General features: G+C 41.4%; 1 protein-coding gene across 5 annotated transcripts in view; it reads right to left on the bottom strand.

Moving 5' to 3' along the window:
- Positions 1 to 24121, bottom strand: part of ZNF318 (zinc finger protein 318) — a 33369-nt gene that overhangs the window by 2548 nt on the left and 6700 nt on the right. Inside the window, exons 3-10 of one of the 5 annotated variants that reach the window (XM_032340059.1) lie at positions 20947 to 21586; positions 18524 to 19966; positions 16421 to 16520; positions 13690 to 13994; positions 8338 to 8541; positions 7782 to 7881; positions 6675 to 6793; positions 1936 to 6388 (exon numbers count right to left, since the gene is read on the bottom strand). In XM_032340059.1, the coding sequence (XP_032195950.1) occupies positions 3059 to 6388; positions 6675 to 6793; positions 7782 to 7881; positions 8338 to 8541; positions 13690 to 13994; positions 16421 to 16520; positions 18524 to 19966; positions 20947 to 21586 (6241 nt within the window). In that variant the 3' untranslated portion in view covers positions 1936 to 3058. The other 4 variants (XR_004285036.1, XM_032340060.1, XM_032340061.1 and 1 more) reach the window with 4 other exon arrangements.

Below are 24121 nucleotides of genomic sequence, written 5' to 3' on the forward strand. Positions count from 1 at the left end.
AACACCTTACCATTCTTCTTTAGTCCCTGAACCTGGCAGCCTGATAAATGAACATATGGCCTGGCATGCTTTGATACCAAAGCATTTAGCTAACTTTTTGACTTTTACATTTTTTTTAGAGATGGAACTTTATTAGGTACAATGGGAATACTTACCTGAAAGGTTTAAGTCTTATATGCCCTGAAGCTAGCTGTAAATAGGAGAAAGATGGCTCATGAAGCAAGAGGTCTCCATTCACAAAGCCAAGGGGATATCTGGGGGATTATATTCACAACTTAAGTAAAATTAGGTGTTTGCCCAAATTTAAACCTAACTGCTGATGATGTATTCTCACAGTTGAGGGAGTCTAATAAAAACTTTCTGGTGTCTGCAGAATTTTAAAGTAGTTATAGATGATACCATAAACGACATGGAACGATTAGGGCCCCCTCCTTGCATGTGCCTTTGTCTCCAAAGGTGAACATTTATTCAGTGCTGTCATAGTACTGAATAAAAAGAAGTAGGTCCTACCTTTAGGTTCTGGCAACTGGGTTAGAGTTCTGTCTTTCCTTTCACAGGGCTTCTCTGGATGGGCTACAAAACTAGACCCCAACGATCAAAGAGGAATCACACTTCTGGCCTAGACTAAAGGCTCTCCCTTTGCTAGTTCAAGGCAGATATGAAGACTGACATTGCTTCTTACAAGGAGGCATTCATTATTCTATAAAAAGACTGAAGTTATCAAAAGAATACAACAGTAACAGCTCAAAGTACTCCAGTCCCAGTTACTTGAATTAGTGTACGTCATAGATTTTGCCTCTCTTCTCTTCCCTACTTTATCCTTCCCATGAGTCCCCCTCCTAATCTAAAGAATAAGGTTTTGATTTACCCCTCCCCAGTCTAATCCCACCCATTTCTCCACAAAGGGAGATGAATTTACTAAGTGAAGAGGCCAGAAAATCAGTAACAACTGGCATTTTAACTTATACGTTCTCTGAATTCCTATAGATAGGCTGGTAGAATAGGGAGGGAGTAGGTCTCCAGAAAAACGAATATATTTCTGAAGCTCATCTGGGTTTACCTTTGTCTAAAGGGTACCTTCTGAGTCACTCTATGGTTTCTGGGCTAGGAAAGTACCTAAATAGCAGGCCTAGGAGGGCTACTCAGGATGGCATGACCCTGGACATATTTGGGGCTGAGATGGAAGACAATGATCCTCACTTTAAAGAAGGAAAAAAAAACCCCTGTGGAACAGTGAGGTGAAGTAACTTGTCCAAAATCACAGCAAGGCAAATGGCTGAGGGACAATCACGGACTGGACTCTCTCGAATATGTGCTCTTTCCACAACATGATGAACAGCAGAGGCCAGGACATCTTCTAAATAGACATTAGTCAAGAAAAACTAAACAGCCTCCCCAGAGTCAACATAGGATTCTGCACCTCTGTATACAAGTTAACAGGGAAAAAAGCATTCTGAGGGGAAAAGATCAACTTTGCATTATTTTTGAGTGGGTAGAAGACTCTGGACGTCTCTGTTGAGCCAGGTTATAAATTTCTGACAACAAGGATGTCAAAAGGAAACTGGGACAGAGATTAGGAAATCTGAGGACTAACCTCTCTGGTCCCTAAGAATGCCCTCAGCAAGAACACGAATGTTCTTGGGGGAGTTCAGCTTCCAAAGTAGCATAGGGGAGAGCTAACATAAGGGTATATGAAAAGCTTCACAATAGGGAGATGCCAAAACCAGACCAATGTTGCCTACTCACTACCCATCCAAGGCAGCACTGAGGCATAGATTACATAATTTCCCAATCTCACATGAAGAAAACAGCCCCAACAGGTGGGGAAAAAGAAACTGGGAGGGAGGAGATAGACAACAGAATAGCAGGAGTTCACTTTTCTAGTTTTCCTGTGGAGTTCAAATGTGTGTGGTTCAAAACAAAAATCAAGAAACATGAGGTTAATGCATTTATTCCAAGTAATTAACACATTAAAAATAAAATTAAACTTGTCCAAGCCAACTCAGAAATTCTTTAATCTTTTAAACAAAATGTACAACCCAAAACATCACACTATGGTGGAAATAACTTGGGAAAGGGAGAGGTAGAGGAAGGAATACATATGAATTGAGGAACAGAGAATGAGTCCAATCCCAAAACAAGTTTCAGCTCTTCTACCTCTTCAGAACAGAAATGGCTGCTAAACAATTTAACACAAAGTGTTACTGGATCACAGTATAATGAACAAAAGGCCATTTCAAAAATAAAGGTGACCCAAAAAGCATATCTGCACCTGGCAGATTCAGCCATGAATCAGCCTTACCGATTTGTCGTCTTCCAAAAGTGAACCTGCTAGATTTTCTTCCACGTTTATTGAGGCCATTTCCAAACAGGTTTGTGGGTTAGCAGGACCATCTCAAGCAAAGGCAACAGAATAAAGGAAGTATGGGGTTGACATGGCACAAGGAAGTAAACAGTAAACAAAAGAGCTACTCACGCTGCATTTCAAACAATGTTAAGGCAGGCCCATCCAAATGGAAGCCTAAGAGATGAACAATCCTTCCTTCATTAGTAGTTTTCCACTTCAGCAGGCTTTCTGGTGTTTCTCCCAGTGATCCATCAGCTGCCCAGGAAATTGGGTAGGAATACAACATAGCAATTGCAGAAGTCAGCTCTGTCTCCCTCCTCCCCCATATTCCAGAAATGGCAGAGTCAAAGCCAAAATACAATCAAAGCACACTGTGTGGTGAGCCAGACAGACATTTGATTTTAATGACAAAGTAGGAGAAAGTAAATTGGCAAAATAATAATAATAATAATAATAATAATAATAATAACAGAAAATACTTTTTTACAGATATGTATAGAAGTTATGATTGATTCATCTGGTATCTTAAGGAAAAAAAAACAACAGAAAAGAGGTAAATTTTTTGGCTTCCATGAACATTTACTGTAAGATGCTGACTGCATCTCTTGGTGTAGATTCCAGATGAGACAGCCAACTAGTCCTGGATCATCTGGGCACCTGATATCTAGAAGCCAATTTGATTCATCCGCAAAAAGCTCTCGATGTGTATTCTTAGTCATGAACAGTGGATGCTGTTTGGTCCTGGGTGGCAGCAACTGGAGCTTCTTGTGCGGGTAATTCCTGAGGGACCATATTGCCTCCAACTACTTGCTCCCTTGTAGGGGACCCTGAAGCCAGAGATTTTACCAAATTCAAGGGATGGTCACTGTCCTCATCCGCTTGAGGAATTGTTAGCTGTGTTATGGACACTTTCGGTATTTCTAGCTGTAGTGGACCCATCTCCAGGGAACTACACTCAGGAGTGTCACCTGGCTCAGACAGAGGAGAACATAACTTCTCTTTTTGAACTCCGGGTGTCCGTGTAACAAATTCAACAAGGTCTGGAAGGCAAGGAGACGGCCCAAGGCCTGCAGGATTAATTGGTTCTGATTCCAATCTGAGAGAATCTTGTTTCTTTAATTGAGAAGTTTCTTCTACTTCCTCAGGCATCATTCCTCCTGCTAACAGGTCAAGTGCTTGGTGTGTTCCCTCTAGGCTCCCTAAGCCAAGGTCAACATTTTCTATAGGAAGTCCAGTTTTTAAAATGTTAGGAGTGATCCTTCCACTTCTGGGATTAGATGAGTTTTGTTCACCCTCTGCTCCAAAGCTAAGCACCAGGGTTTTGGGAGAATCTAATGGAAACTCAGAGAAGGATGGGACTGGTTCCAAGTCACTGAGAGTAGAGGGATTACATCCTATAGGTGACACAGAATTTTCTTCACGTAGTTTCTGAGACAGGGCAGTTGGGGATCTATGTGCTTGGTCTACCTGAGGATTGCAGAAATCAACACTTATATTCCCCAGGTTCCCCAGGGCAGCAAGCTCTTCTACTTTTAAGTCTGTAACTTCAAAGTCTTCTAAGGCCTTGCTTCCTCTTGTCACAGTCAATTCTGGATGGACATCTCGTAGCTCCAGGGCTTCTGTTTCTGGTTTCTCTGGGCTCTCCCAGGTCTCTGACTTCTTATTTTCATCCCAAATAGCCATTTCATAAATCCTTTTACCTTGAATGTCTTTTGATCTTTCTCTCTTGAGTTTGAGGCTTCTGTAACTAGTTCTGGAAGCTGATTCTGCAGCTGAATTTTCTTGCCACTCTTCACTATCAGTTGAAACTCCTTGCTCCTGTGCACTATCTGTTAAACACATATCTGATCTGGCTGGGGACTGGAGAAGCAATTCTGGGGCAGAAATTTTCACATGTACATCTTGTGGGTTCTGGAGTAAAGATCTAGCTTCTGATGGAAATGAGTCTATTTTTGCCTTTGTGGAAGAAAGGGCCTGTGCACTCAAGTCGATCACTACTTTACCTTGAGTTTCACTTCTTGTCATCAATTTCTTGGACTGTTCAGGCTTTTTGTCAGTCATCTGTAACTTGGGCTGTTCTATTTCACCCACCCATGCACATCTGTTCCCACGGTTCAAATTAGAATCCTCTATGCTATTGGGCCCAACACAGATACCTGTTCCCTCTTCTACCATCACCTCAGAAAGTTTTGGTCTCTTTTCTTGTAGTCCAGTATTTCCCTCTCCCTCACTTTCCCCACAACCTTTAGATTTGTGGAGCTCTTGGCTTTCCTCATCCTGGTTACCAGATTCCATAAGGTGGGTTTCTACCAACTTCTGAGATTCCAGGATCTGACAGTGTGTATCTGACAATTGAGGGCGTGGCTCTACACCTGGTGGCCCTGGCTCTCCCAGGTCAAGTTCGATTTTTCCGCCTGGAGATATATCCCTATTAGCATCACTCTGGAAGGAGCTACAAGTCCACATGGCCAAAGTGTCTGTCTTTGGGGTAACAGTTTCATAAGGCCTGCTTTGGCACAACCTCGTCAGAGGTTGTAGGAAGCCATAGCTACTGCCTCTGCTCTTTGAGTCTGTGCGTTCTACCACTGACCATTTCCCTAGAGACACCAGAGGTTTTGGAATGGGCTTTTCAGGGTTGCTGACTAAAGGAGCAGAGATCAAACTTCTATCTGGAGGCAACTCCTCTTGGGATGTACTGTTGTTCAAAGTAGAAGTGGAAGAGGTATCTGAACTTTCCACTTTAGAAAGATGGCTGTTTTCCCCATTGGCCAATAGACCACCACTCAGCTTAGTCTCAGGTGTCCCCTTTCCACCACTACTGTAGAATATATCATACAGGTCCTTAGCATTGGCTGTGGCTAAGCATGAATTTCGCTTTTCCAATTTTTTGGCTTGTTCACTGAATACACTTGAGAGGGGAGGTGGAGGACGCACTAACACAGAGAAAAAGGTCTGGTCCCTGTCACTCTCACTCACCCCAGGAGCCGTCTCATCAGAAGGGATGGCAGCTGGCTGTGCTGAGGCCATGATGGCTATTGGCAACACAGGATTCAAAATGTTAGGACCCAGGAAGCTGGGGCTGAGAGTGTGAGATACAGGTGGGTTTGATTTGACCGGTGCCAAGATGGCATTTGTTTGAGTAGGAGACGGGGAAGCTAGATGAGGTATAACTGGGGGTGGCGGAGGTGGTGGTGGAGGGGGTGGTGGAGGAGGTGGCAGCATTTGTTCAGGTATATGGGATGACTCATTCTTTTCAGCCAGTACCATTTTTTCCTCTGGAGACCCTTTCAGAATCACCTCTTCCCCTCCAAATGCTTTGGAGATGATGTCAGGAGGCAAGAGGAGATCAGCTGAAGACTCTTTAACCACTGGCAGAGGCTTAGCAGTAGTTCCAGAAGACTTGATGGATAGAAAGGTGTTAAGAGGCGCTGGCTTGCTCACTGTGGCTGAACCTGACTTGCGGAGTACTGTAGATGGGATGGGCAGGTTGGGTCGGATCTTAGTCTGGGTTGAAGTTGTAACAACAGGCATCCACGGGCTAGTGTGTGCGACAACCGTTTTCCCAGAGAGCTTGATTTTGATGGGCTTTGCCTTCCCAGCCTCGGCTTTGCCATCCTCTTTGTCCTTACTGTTTTCCATAACCTCTTCCTTGTGAATACTTGTGGCCACTGAACCTTTTTCCTCCTCTTTCTCTGCCTTCTTCCAGCTGAATTTCCCAAAAGAGGAAGATGTTGGTGATTCTTTCTTTACCTCTTCCTTTAACTGGAGTTTGATGCTAGCTTTCCTTTTACTTTCAGCCTTTTCAGGGGAGTTCCCACCCTCAGAGAGTTGGTCCTCTAGTTCCTCAGAGACTTTGTCATCCTCTTTTACTTCTTTCATGACCTTTGCCTTTTTTTCTTTCTTCTCTTCCTTTGTTTTCTCACTAAGTTTACGCTTTAGTTCACTCTGTCGTCGCCGTTCTGTCTCCAGGACCACAGCTAAGCCAGCTTGGCGGTCCAGATTCCGCCGCTCCTCATACAATGGGTTTTCAACCACATATTTCTGGGAAGAGAAAAGATAGAAGCTCAACAACTGGTCAAAATATAGTTAGAAGGAAATATTGGCTCTGTTACTGTTGGAATTCAACTGGTAGAAACTCCTGAGGAAGAGTCATCTTCAAGGATACAGATGGCTCTACCAAGTCAGCATCTCTTAATAGGATTGAAGAAAAGTTCCTAGTAATTACATGGAATTTAAAGTATTAATGACTTCCTGACTCTGAAGTCTGACAAAGTCAAAAGGATTACTGTAGAAAGTGGGAAACTCCACAACTACTACAAAGACCAACCTTATATTTCTCATTGTGCTGGTGACCCTTCACATGTTGCTCTCCAGAAATTGGATCCCCCAAAAATTCCTCACAGAGCTGGCAGTAATATCCAGTGATGGGAATCAGAAACTCAGAACCTGGAAGAAGTAGAAGTCAATAAAATAAGTCATTTTCACCCAGGATGTCATTAAAGGAAATCCCACTTCCCCTTTGTAATAAAAAAGTTAATGGTATATAGGACCTTACCCATTTTCAAGTCAGAAGTACCATTTAGATGAATCCAAATGGCACAGTCTTTCCAATTTAAAGCTTGAACTCAGGACCTTTGGCCCTTCTCCCTCTTGGAAACACTAATTAGTTAATTCAGGGTTTTCTGTTTCAAACTCATTTCTGTTGTTGATGCCCCTCAAACTCCAGCTACCACTAAGCATTGTAGGAAATTTAAAAACTATACTCTCAAACAGCTCAGTACCATTTGTATGAGGATCTCTCATGCTGGTATGAATTACTCAGGAATCTACCTTCTGTAGATTAGCACTACTTATGAAGGTAAGAATCTGAGAAGTATAAAGACAAAGAAATTTTCTACTTTTCAACCTACCCCCAATAACAACTATTCAAAAATATTTTATAGCTCTCAGTTAAAAAATCAGTTAAACTACTATACCTTTTTACTGTGCTTTTACCTGAATTTCAAATAAGTAAGATTTTGGTACATAAGTCAGTGAAAAAAAAGTTATATGTGCATTAAAAAAAATTTTTTTTTTTTTTAAACGTAGGCTCCACGCCCAGTATGGAGCTTGAACTCATGACCCCAAAATCAAGAGTTGCATGCTCTGCCAGCTGGGCCAGCCAGGAACCTCTCAGTTATATTTTAAAGTAGGTATGTATATGTTTAACATTTGTTAGAATTTTGGCCATATGGGTAGAGATCATTTTTGTTGTATAGATCTCTTTATTTCCTCAGGCTCGGGCACACTATTTTGCACATAGAAGGAATCCTTACATCTTTGTTAACGAAATGGTTATTTCTCACCCTATGCTGCTTCCTAGTACCTTAATTCAGGGACATCTCTTATTTGGCTAAATGTAAGAAAACCACAGAGGAGGCAGGGGGGAACATACCTTTTGCAGGAACAGTTATCTTGTCAGTACGCTTTACAGCATCTTGCTTGGCCTCACTCTGGGTCTTTGAAGCCCAAGGTCTGTTGTAGGGATCCAGTGTCTATTTGCAAGAGGCAGAGGCGCTCACACAACAGCACTAAAATTCAATGACCCACTTTTCTCTTTTTCTCCCCCACACCAGGGGGACCAGAAACCCCCAGCTACCCACCCCCACCCTCTCTGCCAACTGTTTAAACGGAAATCACCTGTGGAAAAGGTAAACACATGTTAGAGCAAGTACTAGCAATGGATAAAATGAAACAAATAATCAGGTGCTCAAGGAATCAAAAGAGGCAGAAGCCTCACTTACACTTGTCATGTTGTTTAGTTATAGGCAGGTCCCCTGGACTGAGCCCTGGGGATGATGTCTCCTTTGATGGTATCTCTTGGCTCTTCAGATTGGGGCTCCTGCCCATATGAGAATGTTTCATTTTCCAGCTTTGTAATGCAGATGGGGGTGCAGAAGTTTGAAGGGAAGGAGGGCAAGAATGGAAATAATAGCGGGCAAGATACCTACCTGTGTGTGCTTCTTATTGTGCATATGAGTGAAGAAGTCAAACATGGTTCCACAGATGGTGTTGCAGTCTTTGCACCAGTGATTGCCAGCATCATAATACTCATAGGCAGCAATAGGCTGATCAGACTGCTTAGCAGCTGGCTGGGGGCTCTCGGCAGGCTTGGGGCTCTTAGTATGGGAATTCTCACTGTTTACCTTTGATTCCTAGAGGGAAAACACCTGCACTCAGAAGGAATTCTAGATCTGTCTTTTCTTAGAAAAAGCAGGTAGCTTACCACATTAATTGATACAGGGCCACATGACCATATTTCTAGTGCCTAAAGCTATATAAACTGGGGAAAAGCTCATGAAGAAAAGAAATCTGTCTACAAGGCTCAAACAGAACTAGACTCCATAGTGCTACCTTATCATGGAGAATACATCATAATGGCAATATATTTACTTATATATCTTAAAACAGAGAAATGCTCAAGATTATGAGTATAATGGCAGCCTCTGGAGGGGGAAGCTGAGAACAAGGATGGACAGGAGTTTTTTTACTATACACCCTTTGGTAGATGTTGAATGTGTTCCCTATGCAATTAAATATATTAGTTAAATTTAGAAATCATAACAACACCCAAGAAGCAAAGACAAGACAATGTGGAAGAGGTAACTGACAGGTTAAGCAATTACAGAAAACATGTAATAGTGAACCCACTTATCATAGACACATCCTGGTATACAAAACTGGAGAGAAAGGCTGGTGTTGTGCATAGATAAAACAGACAGGTATCTATGTGGGATGACTTTAAAGAATCTGGGTAAAATATTTGCAGCTGCCTAAAATACCAACCATCATTAGAATTTAACACCTTTGAGTTAACAAGAATCCTCTTTTAAAATATATCAACTCGGGCGCCTGGGTGGCTCAGTGGGTTAAGCCGCTGCCTTCGGCTCAGGTCATGATCTCAGAGTCCTGGGATCGAGTCCCACATCGGGCTCCCTGCTCAGCAGAGAGCCTGCTTCCCTCTCTCTCTCTCTGCCTGCCTCTCCATCTACTTGTGATTTCTCTCTGTCAAATAAATAAATAAAATCTTTATAAAAAAAAAATATATATCAACTCAAAAAAACCCTGTATCAACTCCTCATATTAAGTTATTAACAAAAATACTTTAATATGAATTCATGTGTCAGCAAGCTGGGAAGTGAGAATTTTGGTACTATTGAGGAGGGAGGAACAGAAAAATAATTTGGAACAGAGGAAGGTAAGTATGAGTGAAGAGAAAAGATCAGAGAACTGGGCACATGGGCTAGTGGGAAGAGGAAGACAGGCTGGAGAAAGAGATATAATTTAACTTCAAAGATATCTTTCCTTCCTAGGGTCTTGTTTAAAAGTCACGAAAGAAATCACACCCAGCAGAAAAGGGATGGGCACATGTATACACTGTGGGCAAGTATTAACTGGCACCACATTTCTGCAATATAATCTAGGAATACATACTACACACCTCAAAATTCTTTATGCCCTGACCTAGCAATTCCACTCCTTGACATTTATCTGAAGTAAATTATTATGTCAAAGAGGAGATGATCTGACTGGTTAAATAAATGTTGGTATTTGTGTGACAAAAAACAAGGTCATTAAAAATGATGTCACAGAAATCTATTAACATGGTAAAATGTTCATGATATACTGAAAAAAGCAAATAACTAAATACATTTGAAAAATCAATAAAGATATGTAAATAGGCATAGAATATCAAGTGTCACCTTATCCAAATAACTTTCTGTAACTACTCTATATCCCTTACCCCATTTTCTTTTTTTAGACACTTGTCATTACCTAACCTATACTTGTTTATTATTTATTTTCTCCCACATTTCACAAGAGTTAGAACGTCTGTTCTAACTATACTTCCCCACTTCTATACTTCTATACTTCCCCACCATCTAAAATAGTGCCTGGCACTTTTTTAGAGATCAATAAATATTTGTTTAATATACAATCTTCTGTTTAATAAACAAAACATGAGTAGTTGGAATAATATATACCAAGATATTAATGACAGTAGTCTACAGATAGATGAGTTGTAGAATTGTGTATATGTGTGTTTATTTGTATGAAATGAATAGAAAAAGAAAGAAAACCTTAAACTACTGATGCATTTTAAAGAGAGGCAAAGAAAGAAGATATACCAACCAGGTAGGAAAGAGGCTGAAGACACAACATTCCTTACTATTAAAATGAATACTGAATTGTAACATATCCATGTTGGCCTCAGAGAATGTGAAGCCTCATTCAAATCAAGGTGATTGGTCATTATGGGGCTGGTGCACAAATGGACCCCAAACAATGTATAAGTCAACTATAAAGGGCCAGAACTTTCAAGCTCTTTTCCATCAAAGGCCCTGAACTCAGTGCCCTGGTATAAAAAAGAGTATAGTCCTACCAGATTGAAAAAGAGAACTCTCTCAGGAAAAATGGAAAAATTTGAGCTTTGTTGATAGGGAATACAGAATATCCTCTTCTCTATCTCCCCAACATTAAGTGAGCATCTACTATGTAATAAACAAAGTGGATGCCACTGGAAACACAAAGATAAATGAGTTCTATCCTTTTATTATCAGGGAGTTCTTACTTAGTAGAAGAGATGGGCATGAGAAGAGACATAATCTTAATCAAGTTTTTTTTAAAGATTTTATTTGACAGAAAGCGCAAAAGAGAGAGAGAAAGCACACACAAGCAGGGGTAGCAGCAGAGGGAGAGGGAGAAACAGACATCCCTCTGAGCATGAAGCCCAATGTAGGGGCTCGATCCAAGGACCCTGGGATCATGACCTGCCTGAGCTGAAGGCAGACACTTAACTGACTGAGCCACCCAGGCCACCCCCATAATCAAGTTTTAAATAAGACAGAATGAAATAAATCTTATAAAGAAACCATAATATATTACGGGAGGGCTGACTATATATGAATATATTCTTTAATATATTAAAGAAGGGCCGATTAATTGGGGTAGAATTCAGGAATTTTTCATGGAGTAGGATGGTATTCAAATTGGGCCTTAGGGGTGAGTAAGGCTGGAAGAAAGATAATGATAAGAGGATTATTAATGAAAAATCAGAGAGGCATAATAGCAAATTGCACATTTGGAAAAGTGCAAGCATTCTGAGGTGACAGGAGAATAAGAGGTAGTGCAATATTTCTTAAACACTACTCATTTACTATGAGCCAGGCACTGAGTTATGATTTGAGGACAATATTGGAGAATGAGACGGATATTTTCCTTAACCATTTGAACCTTAAAATCCAACTGAGGGAACCCATGTAATTACAGAATTACAACCGTCAGAAATGCTAAGAAGGTAAATGACACATTATTACGAGAGTGTCTATCAGGCAAATATAACAGGCTGGGAAATCAAGGAAGAGAGGCAGGGTAGTAATCTAAGCTACCCTCTGAAGGATGAACATAAGTTAGGAGAGAAGACAGATCTGCACAGTAACCAGAAAGAAAGAAGATCTATAGACATTAGAGAGGGTGATGTATCTGAGGAATGAAAAAGCCAGTAATCGGGATGCCTGGGTGGCTTAGTTGGTTGAGGGCCTCCCTTCAGCTCTGGTCATGATCTCAGGGTCCTGGTATCATGTCCTGTCCCCCAGCTTCTCCCTCTGCTGCCACTCCCCCTGCTTGTGCTTGCATGCCATAACAAATAAATAAAAACTTAAAAAAACAAAAAAGGCCAGTAATGAGGGGTGCCTGGCCAGCTACGATGGTAGAGCATGCAACTCTTTTTTTTTTTAAAGATTTTATTTATTTATTTGACAGAGAGAGATCACAAGTAGGCAGAGAGGCAGGCAGGCAGGGCGGGGTGCGGCGGGGGTCGGGGGAGCAGGCTCCCTGCTGTGCAGAGCTCCTGATGTGGGGCATGACCCCAGGACCCTGGGATCATGACCTGAGCTGAAGGCAGACGCTTAACGACTGAGCCACCCAGGTGCCCCTAGAGATTACTTAAAAAAAAAAAAAAAGGAAGATAGAAGAAAAGGCCAATAATGAAATTATAATGAGCAAGGGGGAAAAGAAGCATGAAATGAGGCTGAAGAGGCAGGTAAGGGAGTACTGCAATCACTGGCTATATGTGGAGAAAGGATTAAGAGTGTAGTCATACAAGCAGGAATCGTAGGTGGCTTGAACTTAGAGGGCAATAAAGATGGTGAGGCGGATGAAACCAAGATTTATGTCAGAGGGAGAACTGAAAGAATCCGTCATTGATTCAGTATGGAGCAGTTAGGGAGAGGGAAGCACTGATAAAGCTTTTCAGGTTTTTGGCATGAAAACTGTTGGGACAGTGGGGCCACTGAGATGGAGAACACTGACGGCAGGAAAGAGGGAGGATGCGCACATCATTAATTTAGATTAGGATATGTTGATTTTATTTTTTTAAAAAGGCTGTACTTATTTAGTTGAGAGAGGGAGAGACAGGTAGAGAGGGAACACAAATGTGGAGTAGGAGAGGGAGAAGCAGGCTCCCCTCTGAGCAGGGAGATCGATGCAGGGCTCGATTCCAGGATCCTGAGATCATAACCTGAGCCAAAGGCAGATGCTCAACCCACTGAGCCACCCAGAGGCCCCAGGCTATGATGATTTTAAAGTGTCTATGAAACAGTGAAATGAAAACGGTGAATAAAATGTTGGACACTCAAATTTGGACCTCGCCAGACTCATTTGAGCTAGAATATAAAACTGGAAGTAGTCAGTATGGTATTTTAGCATAGACCTGGATGAAATGACCTAGGGAGAGAGCATAATTCTGGAGAACTGGTTTAAGACTAAGTCCTGCAGAACTAAAATTTTTAAAGATTAGGTATAAGACAACAGGCGGTAAAGGAGACTAAGTAGCAGCAGCCAGCATACTAGGAGGGAAAGAAATGTGAGAGAAGCCAAGAGAAGAAAGCACTTTTAGGAAACAGTGGTTTCCTGTATCAAATACTGATTTGAGAACTTAAACGTATTCACTGGCCATGCAGCATGGCGGTGTCCCTGTTGCTAACTGTGAATGCACAAAATGGTATACAGAAGCTACAAGAAGATAAGAAAACCATGCTGGTGTGGGTTAAGGAGTAAAGGCTAGAACAAAAATATGGGAGGGCTTGAATGCTAAGGATTTGTGATTCTACTCTGGGGACAATGGGAACTACTAAAATTCTGAAGTAGAGTCCTATGATCTGATCTGTGCTTTACAAAAATAACTCTAACATGAGTTAAGAACAGGTTGGAAAAGGAATCTAAGGAAATGCTTAGTTAGAAGGCTTCTTTAGGAGTCCATGGAAATAAAAGATGTAATAGAAACGGAAAAGCTGAGTTGTTACCTTGCTGGTGGAAGAGGAATTTGAGGATGAGGACACTTTTTCTGGGCTCCTAGATTTTTCCGCTTTTCCAGGCTTCTCTGTAGTCTCTTTACAGTCATTTGAAGACTTTTGGGATTTATCCAAAATGTTAATTCCCAAGATCTGAGCCACTTTGTCCAGTTCAGACTGCTTCTTTTCAGCCTCTTCTGCCTCTTGTCGAAGTTCTGCAATGTCCTTCATAATGTTATCTTGAAGCCGACTCACCTCCACCAGGAGCGGGTCTTTGTGGCCATCCTTTTCCCTTCGTTTCTTGCGTAGCATTTCCCCTGAGTAGTCAAATGTCAGAAGAAACAAACACAAGGAAAGTAAATTAAGACAAGTCATTTTTCTGTTGTAAGTAGTAACCTCCCAAGAGTTTATGGTGACAAAATCTTTGCCGTTAAAATATTCCTTCCTAAAAGCAAGAGAGACTCTCCTTCCACATGGGCTAGTTTAGGTGAAGTTTTTTTTCTCCCATTTTTTCTTTTTAAATTTTATTTATGAGAGAGAGTGAGCATGAGCAGTGGGAAGGGCAGAGGGAGAGAGAGAAGCAGACTCTCCTCTGAGGAGGGAGCCTGACTTGGGGCTCCACCCCAGAACCCCAGGATCATGACTTAAGCCAAAGGCAGACATTTAACCAAGTGAGCTAGTCAGGCACCCCTAGGTCAAGTTTCTATGGAGGTAAAGGATAAGTGACTACATTATTTCTTATGTAGGAATTATTAGCTAAGGATCTACAGGCAGGCTTCAAGAACTCCATGAATCCCCAAAATGGTATATCAAAGTTTGTATGCATTTGTCCTTAGGTTGTTAACTATGAATCCAGGGATACCTGGGTGAGTTAGCTGGTTAAGTCTCTGGCTCTTGGTTTCAGTTGGGTCATGATCTCAGGGTCCTGGGATCAAGCCTTGCATCAGGCTTCCTGCTCAGTCTGCGGTCTGCTTCAATACCTCTCTCCCACTTCCCTTGCCCCTTCCTGGCATGCTCTCACTTCCTCTAAAATAAATAAATCACTCTTAATAAAACCCCCCAAAACCCAAACTATGAATCCAGTGGCAGTCTTCTTCAGAAAACCAAAGTATTATTCAGAGGCTAAAAACCATTCAGTCACATCTTTGACTTTAGGTGATTTAAGGACCCTTCACCAGTACTTGCATTGAGTGTTGGGTTTTGCCTCAGGTTTACCTCATGTTATCTCCTATTCCAAACTGCAGGTCCTCATGAAATAATCCTCACCAGATCACTAACTAAATTTCTCATCCCAAAACAGTCTAAATCTACATAGAAGAAACTGTATCTTCTCCCTCTGTTCTGCAGTGCTATCAAGCTGTAGTATTTAGAAGCCTTGTTATGTTCTTTCCTCAGTGTGTATGTGAATTTCTAAAAGAACAAATGAGGAGATGGGAGTCAAAGAGGCATCATGGAACACCTTTTTGTGCCAAAGCAAGTACTCAGAAATGATGCAGACATATCAAAGGACACAGAAGTCAACTCAAAGGGGCTCCCATTGGCCAAAGCTGGGGCAATTTGGGAATGAAAATGAACAACAGTAAATTATTATAACTTGTTGAATGAAGAGTCCATGCATTCACACCAACATAAATGGATCAATGAATGGGAGAAGAGGGATGGGCAGGAAGCTCTTCATCAGAGAGAAAACCAACCCATGAAAGTAGAAGGAAATGATGAAATTAGAAAATCACTATTTAACAACCATCACAATAACTGATTTAGGCAAGAATCACCAAAGAATGCTAAAACTATTAAGAGGAAATTTGAGGAGTAACTGAATATTTATTCCTATAAATATCTCTCCCATAAGTTACTTACTAATTATAGAGGATAAAATAATAATTTTCCACTGAAGACACCTTTGAAGACACCACCTTAACCAAATGATCAAAGTTGACCTCACCAGTAATGGGACTGAAATCAACACCTGATACGAACACAGCATCACTTCTGTGATGTTCCTGTCAAAAACGCATAACCTAAATTTAATCATAAGGAAACATCACGCAAACCAAAATTAAAGGACATTCTACAAATATGTGACTTTTCTTCTAAAATGTCAATGTCATGAAACAAAGATTGAGGAACTGTTACAGAAAAAGGAGAGTAAAAGAACATGACAACTGAATGCTGTGCATAATCTTGCATTTTCTTTTACTTTAGGGCATTATTAGGGGAACCAGTGAAATAGAAGTAAGATCAATAGACTAGTACTACATTAGGTTAATTTCCTAATTTAGGAAAGTGTACTATGGTTATGCAAGTGAATTCTTTGTTGTTAGGAGTATGTTCACTTCATCTTCACCATGAAGTATTTAGGAGTAAAGGAGTATCGTATGTAAAACTTATTCTTAAGAATTCAGGAAAAATCACACACACACACATACACACCCACACACACCCACACACACCCCACACACAAAGACTGAAAGGAAAAAAGGGATGGAGCTTTTGGTATGGTAAAATATGGCATATTGGCATGGTAACTATGGTAAATATGCTGATAATCATAGAGACTACCTGAGAATTCTTTACACTATTATTGTAACATTTTATTGCAACTTCTCTGTAAGTCCAATTAAGTCAAAATTTTTTAAAAATTAAGGCTTCAGGTCACTGAACCTGAGAGTCCTCACAGCTCAACTGGGTTTCCTACTCAAGTTACTCTAAAAAGGCAGTCACGCATAGGAGTGTCTGATACCTTGTTGTTTATGAAGCCGCTCCAATTCAGTCCTGAGGTAGTACATCTTCTTCTGGCGAGCTTCCCGGTCACTCTTTAGCTTTTCCCTCTCTTCAATAACCTGCAAAATACAAAATCCTTCAGCCTCCAACATCCTCCCTTTTCTATTGCTCTCTTCCATCAGCCTTTATGCTAGATGGTATCAGAATCCAAGGATCCAAATGTCTGCACACAAAAGTTCTGACTTTATATCAAAGGTGATATTTCATTCTGACCCAAATTCCAGAATAAAATTATCCTCTTCAGAGCTACATTGCCCAGAAAGGGTTATTTTTATGCACAAAGCACTATATATATTTTTTCCTGTGGTGGGGGTGGGTCAGATGGAGAGGTGGAGACAGAGAATCTCAAGCGGGCTCCACAGCATAGATCCCAGCAAGGGGCTCAATCCCATCACCTGAGATCATGACCTGGCCCCAAACCAAGAGTCAGATGCTCAACTGGCTGAGCCATCTAGGTGCTCCAGGAAATGCTATACTATTGGTAGTAACCTAAAGCTACTGACAGCAACTATTCGACAGGGGTTCTGAGCTCAAAGGGAACCATCAAGAAGGGAGCTAATAAGTGTTACAGGGGATACACTGTGTTAGGTGCATTACATATATCTTCTTTAATCCTCATGACATTATCTGTTTTACAGTAAGAAAACTGAGGTTGTGAAAGATTAAGTAACATACCCAAGGTCATACAGTAAGAAAACATAAAATCCAGGGCACCTGAGTGGCTCAGTTGTCCAAGTGTCTGCCTTCTGCTAAGGTCATGATCCTAGGGTCCTGGAATTGAGTCCCACATCGGGCTTCCTGCTCAGCGGGGAGTTTGCTTCTCCCTCTGCCTCTGCCCCTCCTCCCTGCTTGTGGTCTCTCTTTCTCTCAAATAAGTAATTTTTAGAGAAAAATGTAAAATCTAGGTATATAAATCAAATCAAGTCAAATCAAATCCAGGTACATATAGCCAAATGCCCACAATGTTTCAACTGTATTACTACTATCTGATGGAAAAAACAAATACAGATTGTCTATAATGGATTAGTGTGGAAAACCCATGTATTATCAGCCCTGACTTAGTGCTAGGTTCTTGAAGGAGTAGTAAAAGGAAAGCATTCAGTCTAGAAAGTGTCTGTGCAGTCTCAGGTTTTGTCTGTATTGAACCTATCCTCCTCTTTCTGGAGTTTAGAGTATCAAGAATTAATTTCTGTCTTCCCAAGAATTAGTTACATTTCCTTTAAACCAGAAAAAAAATGACTGGCCCTTCATTTTTTTCCCTTTCTTTTTTTTCCTCCTCAGGTTTTCATTACTTTACTAGCAAAACAAATTTATACATATTACATTTTTATGTTCCTAAACAAAGTGAGTTATTAGTTACTAAGGGAATGCATTAATTTTTCCATTTGAATTTCTGCTATTCTGTATTCCTCATCCCTATGTAATTTTTACCTACTGTTTTCAAACACCTAGAATTGTTACATCATTACCCCAGCCACTGCTCCCTTCCTATACCTGAGAACACAATGAACTTTGTAGTATAAAGACTATTTTTTTTAAAAAGGTGTCATTAAAAAAGTGGTGTTATTCCTGGACTCTAAAACAAATCAGAACAAGCAAAACTTACTTCTTGGGTTTAATTACCAAGCAACAACCAGGTATTAGCTTTTAACCTGCATAATCACTATAGGGAAAAGATCCAAAACTCACTAAGGTGAAAACAGGTTTACTGATTCTGCTTCACCCAATCCAATTTTGGTTCCTCGCTCCCTGACGAGGTCATATTGAAAACTTCAAGGCTCTCAAGTCCTACCCATAGGGTTCTAAGGCCAGTAATTTTGATAGAGACACTTACAAAAGAAAAAAAAAGGAAGTCAAGAAATTACAGTGGGACCTAGGGCCAGAATTCAGTTTAGTCCTAATAAGAAAAGTGGTGGTGGGGGGGGGAGGTTGTATATGCATTACTTAGAGTGAGGACAGCAGCTTCCAAAAACTTCAAGGACCTTACTCCTTCTAAAAGACAAATACCAATTTACATTAAAATAGGAAGGCCCAGGTACAGGTTGCCAAAGCTAATATTCACCTTCTGTTTCTGGGACGCACGGTTCTTCTCATCAGAGATCTTCTCCGGATTGTATCTTATGAGTGATGGGATGGACACCTGGACAGGCACTTGAGCAGTAGGAATTGAGCTTAGCACTGACTCCTCCTGTTTGGGCTCATCAGGAGTCACAGTAGGGATCACACGGAGATTGGGACGGCTACGAGTAGCTTGTTTGGTAACAGGTATTACCCTGTGTGGTTCAGGTAGAGAATGGTTGGATGGCTGAGAAGCAGGGTACATGGGCCACCTAGAGGCTGCATATGCCATGTAATGTCTATAGGCATCGAAGGAAGCAGGGGGAATGGCAGGTCCCTGGTAGTTTGGAGGTATCCGAGCTGCAGCAAACTGAGATGCCCTTGGCATATGAAACTGAGATAATGAAGCAGGATGTGGAAGTCTAACTGGGGCAGACGGGGCTGATGGTAACATGCATCTGACGGCCACAGATGACTGAAAACCACTGCCAACTACCTCTGGCCCTGCAATATGACCCACTGAATGGTCAGACTTTAGAAACGGGGGGCTATTTTTTGTGAGCAGGTAAGGATCTACAGGGGACACTGGATGTGGATGGGACACTTCTGGGGAGTGGGTATTGCTATGGTGTGCCTCTCTGCTCTCCAGTCTGTGAGGATCTGAGGAGTGCCGATCAGCTGAGAAACGGTGGTCAACTGAGGGACAGTGGTCTGCTGAAAAGTGCTGGTCAACTGATGAACGGCGATCGGCTGAGGAACGTGATGGTTTTTTGCCATGAAGTCGTTCCTGGGTGCGGGCAGCCAGTTTACTAATCTCTGCTACCCCAATATCCAGCCCTATGGTCTTAAGCAAGTCATGAATCTTGGCATATTCTGGATTGGTCTCTTCTATTGATTCTAGTTTTACAGCTGGAGCTGAAGAGGGCAGGGAGCTTGCCTTCTGTCTCAAGACTTCACTCTCAGAGCCCCCAAGGGGCTTTGGTGGAGATTCGGCCTTTAAATCCTCTTCTTCATCCCCATAGAGAAATTTCTCCTCATCCTCGATATCAGGGAAACTACGGCGCCTTTTTTCCTGTGTACTGGTAGAGTCTGCCAACATGCTTAAAATGCGGGAAAAACCACTGCCATCCTGGCTAGCCCTCTCATGGGGCAGCAAGAAATCTGTGTGTCGCTCAGGCCCCTCAGCCTTCATATTCAATTTCTCCTTGTGGCACAGAAAACTTCCAAACTTTTCTCTGAGAGGACTGTTGTCTTTGGGTATCCCAGGGAGAGGACCCCATTGGTAAAGGTTGCCCTGAGGTTCCTTTAGGGTAGTCTCTACCATAGCCCCCTTGTTTTCAATCTCGGAGGCATAAGCAGCAATAGCACCACTTAGTGGAAGAGATGGGTGACCAGAGTAGACAGGGTGATCCTGGCTGGAGCTGGTACTGCTGGAAAAACTCTCAAGCTGCAAAGACAAGCGTAAGTGATTTAGCCTCGGTGCAGAATCTCAGAAAACTAATAATTGAAATACATACTTAAATACTTTGTTCTTCTTGAATTAATAGGGGAATGATAAATATGAATGAAAAAGAGGTACAGTATGCTTAGGCAGGTTCAAGATTCGGGTTTCCATCTCTCCAGATGCTTCTGCTGAAGCAAGGGGAAATAAGAAGTAAGGTAGACTAGCATGAATTCTCACTTTTGCCCATTTGTTGTAACCCTTATCAAAGAATATGATTCATATTCATATTTCCTCAAAGAGGAAAAAAAGGCATATAAAAATGGAGCTGCTTTGGTTCAAGTGGGATCGGGAAACTGTGAAACCCTAACTGATCAGCCTTCCCTTCCTTCCTTATGCCCCCTTAGGTACTTCTTCAGAAACCTCTAACTCCCAAGAGAATAGCTAAAAACTAGTGCTCATGCCTGATCATCATTTCACAGATGAAAAAAAATAACAAGGCCCAGAATGGTGAGGTGACTTGCCTAAAAATCGCACAGCAAGTTGGCAGCAGTGGGACCAGAATCAGAATCTCCTGATTTCTGGTCTAGTGTCCTACCACTCACAAATTTTGTCTTCTCTCTAAAGAGAAACGAGGAAAATTCAGGTCATCTCCTCTATCTTTGGCCTTTAAACTTAATTTCGAAGATATCCACATTCCAAGATTCCTACATGGCTATCCAATTTAGAGAAAAAACTTACAATAAATACCCCAAAATGTTTATTTAGAAAGCCTAATAATATATGACAATAGAAGCCCTCTACTGATGCACTGTTAGGCCTACAGTTTCGTTTGGAGAATCCTGGACGATACAGCTCATAAGCCTAACAAGGTTGTTCCAGGATATATTACAAAGATATCATTAGAAACATACACCCCTGAGAAAGTAACCAAGTTTTAAGATATTAGAGGAACTAGCAAGAGACCCTAGAAATGCAGCAGAGACCTGAATGGAAGGCTCCATGTCCACCTCAATCCGTTTCTTCAGAATTGACTTCTTGGGCATCACAGATACTTCCTCAGGCCGATGTAAAGAATATCCTGGCTCCGATGCTGTCAGGACACCAGATAGTCCAGGAATGGGACAGCTATTGTCACCACCATCAACTCCAACCAGCTCCTGACTCAAGCTCCTACTTCGTTCCTCCTCTTCCTCTCGTTTTCGCCTGGCAAGGTCCAGCTCTCGAAACTCAGGATCTAGAAACCTAGGGCTTGGGCTTCGTCTACGCTGTCGATAGTTGCGGGTCCCTGATGTAAAACCTGAGTGATCACCTCCCATGCTGTGTATCTTCTCTGTGTCATCATAACGGGGCCGTTTGGCCTCCCGACTCCTTTCCTCGGGTCTTATGGAGTAGGAGCCTTTGAGTTTATCTCTATTCCTTTCTGTTCCCCGCAACAGCTCATCATGACAACCGATATGGGGACTATAATCAGAACGATGCAGGAAAGTTTCTCTTGTCCGGTAGTCCTCATCAAGTTGTCCTAAGAATGGACTAAGAGGTCCCTCCTCCCGAGAAATATATCGTTCAAGACCTCGAGAGCACTGGGAACTTCGAGTGAAGACAGAATCATCAGTCAGGTCATCCCTGAGGAAAGAGACAAGCGTCACTGAATACAATGGACTTGGAAACAGCGAGAACAGGCAAGATTAAGAGCCTGACATTCAAGCAAGGGGCTACAGAATACTCAAGACAAAACACAATAATCATGAAGTCCAAGAACAAACCCATGAACATTTCTTCTACCTTTCTCCAGGACACAAGCAGCTTTAGCCTCTAACCAAGGGGAGATAGTACTAGTCTGTCTGGACAGAGCTCGTAGGCTAATCTCTTTGAGTAGACTTTGGAGATGCAGACTATCACACTAGGGTTTGGGAGATCTGAAAATACCACTACCAGATTACAAAAAGCCCGGGATTACACAACTCCACACTAGCTTAAATTCTAGCTCTTTATTACCAAAAGTGTGGTGTGAATGAGCAGCATCTGTATTACCCAGGAACTTTTTAGAAATGTGAACTCTCAAGCTCCATCCAGGCCTACTGAACCAGAATCTGCATTTTAATAGGATCTTCAGGTAATAGGTATGCACTTTAAAATCTGAGGAACACCAGGCCAGATCAATGATTTTCAAGCTATGTTCTACAGAGATTCTAAAGACTGCTCAGGAGGTGCCTAAAAGAAAGACATGTTAAGAAAGCACACTGTGGCAGCACCTGGGTGGCTCAGTCAGTTAAGTGTGTGACTTCAGCTCAGGGTTCTGGGATAGAGCCCTACATTGGGCCCCATGCTCAGAGGGGGGTCTGCTTCTCACCCTTGCCCTCTTCCCCTCCCCTTGCTTGTGCTCACTCTAATAAATAAATAAAATCTTAAAAAAAAGAAAAAAAGAAAGAAAGAAAAAAAGCAAAGCCTGCATGGCTCTGGGTCTTCCACCTCACTGAAACTGTACTAGCTCTAATTTTATCTGTTTATGACATAAAATTCTATATATCATTTGGAAAAGAAGTGTTTCACTGTAGGGAAAATTTTTTAAACTACTGAGCTACCTAACTGGCTTTATTTTCTCACAAGTTTTAGAAGGTTCTCCAATGCTTTGTTTCGCTAGTTCACATATTAAAAGCCATAAAATTCCTTCACAGCCTGTTTAATTCCCTCTTTTCTACTTTGCTTGGATATTCACAGGCACCCTGCTAGTCCTGGGTCTGGAAAAAGTATGTGATCGTTTGGCTCACTATATATTTTTATTTCATAAAAATAATACAGTCTTGGACCTTTGTGGCATGAAGATAAAAATATAGGCTGGAATACCTGTCTGTTCAGAGCTCTGTACTACACACAATTGTCCTAATCTTTTTGGGTACTGTAGTCAAAGAGCTTCTACTGCCCCCCCAAACAATCTCTGATTTAATCACAGGTGGAAATAAAGATCCTCCAGCACTTTGAGCATACAACTTTTAAATAATCTGAATGAAAAATTTACAGGTCACTCACATTCCATTCATACTGGTGTTTTCTACAGTTTCCAGTACCTACCTTTATTTTTTGAAAGTTTCTAAGAATTAGCTTTTCTTTCATTTTGTTTGATTTTTTAGTTGCCTTCTCTGGGACTGAGTTAGCAGAACATCAAAGAATGGCCTTTTTTTATTCACCAGTCCTGTCTTTGTTTTAGACCTGGGTAATAGCTATAAATAACCTTATGAAAGACTACTGAAGATAAACTTTATCACGTCCACTAAAAGAATGCCACACATGGGAATCCATGTTCCTATAACTCACCTGCTCCCCAAGAATCAGGAGAATTTTGAGCTTTCAATATAGCATAAAATAGGGAAAAAAATGGGATTGAACAAAGGACGAACTCTGAAATCAAACCAGAGTAAAACATTTTGCTCTATAGATTTGTTGGCCATGAACATACCTATTTCCAGGGAAGAATGTCCATGAGTTGCTCCACTGCTACCATCTACCATAGAAAACTCTGACTGTATTAGTTTAGGGGGGAAAGATACAGGCTCCACAGGTAATGGCAAATTCATCCATACTTCCATGTTCAGCTCCACACTAAAACTATTACATATTACACCAAATGACATACCAGCTCAAGATCTAATCCACCCCTATATATCAAGAAGTCAGAAATAATGAGATGACTCCTCCCAGAGTCTCAGTCCAGACTTGTAATCTCCAGCAAAAGGAGGCAAACAAAAACAAAAACAAAAACAAAAACCCAAAACAAAACAAAACAAAAAACCCACAATGAAAAAATGCACATTAACAGTTTAAAGAATGAGCCATCATGTAAATACATGGCAGAAATTAAGTTGCTTATTAGAAGTCCATGTCCTCCTTTCCCAGGTCTCCCAAAGGATAAGAGAAAGCATTAGCTGCAGTAAAAGTAAGCCCTAAAAAGGTAACCATACCCTGTAGCTCAGAATAGTCCAGGGACCCACTCTCTCTGAAAGCTTTAGTTAAATCCAACTCTTTTCTAAAATAAGGTCTATCTATTTAAAAAATTGACTGTTGGATGTAGGTGATGAGTACATGAGGGCTCACTGTCCTATTCTACTTTTTTTTTTTTTAAGATTTAATTAGCATTATTAAGCTATTCATGAATTGGGCAGC

This window comes from Mustela erminea, chromosome 4 (genome assembly GCF_009829155.1).
Source record: "Mustela erminea isolate mMusErm1 chromosome 4, mMusErm1.Pri, whole genome shotgun sequence".
NCBI classification, from domain to species: Eukaryota; Metazoa; Chordata; class Mammalia; order Carnivora; family Mustelidae; genus Mustela; species Mustela erminea.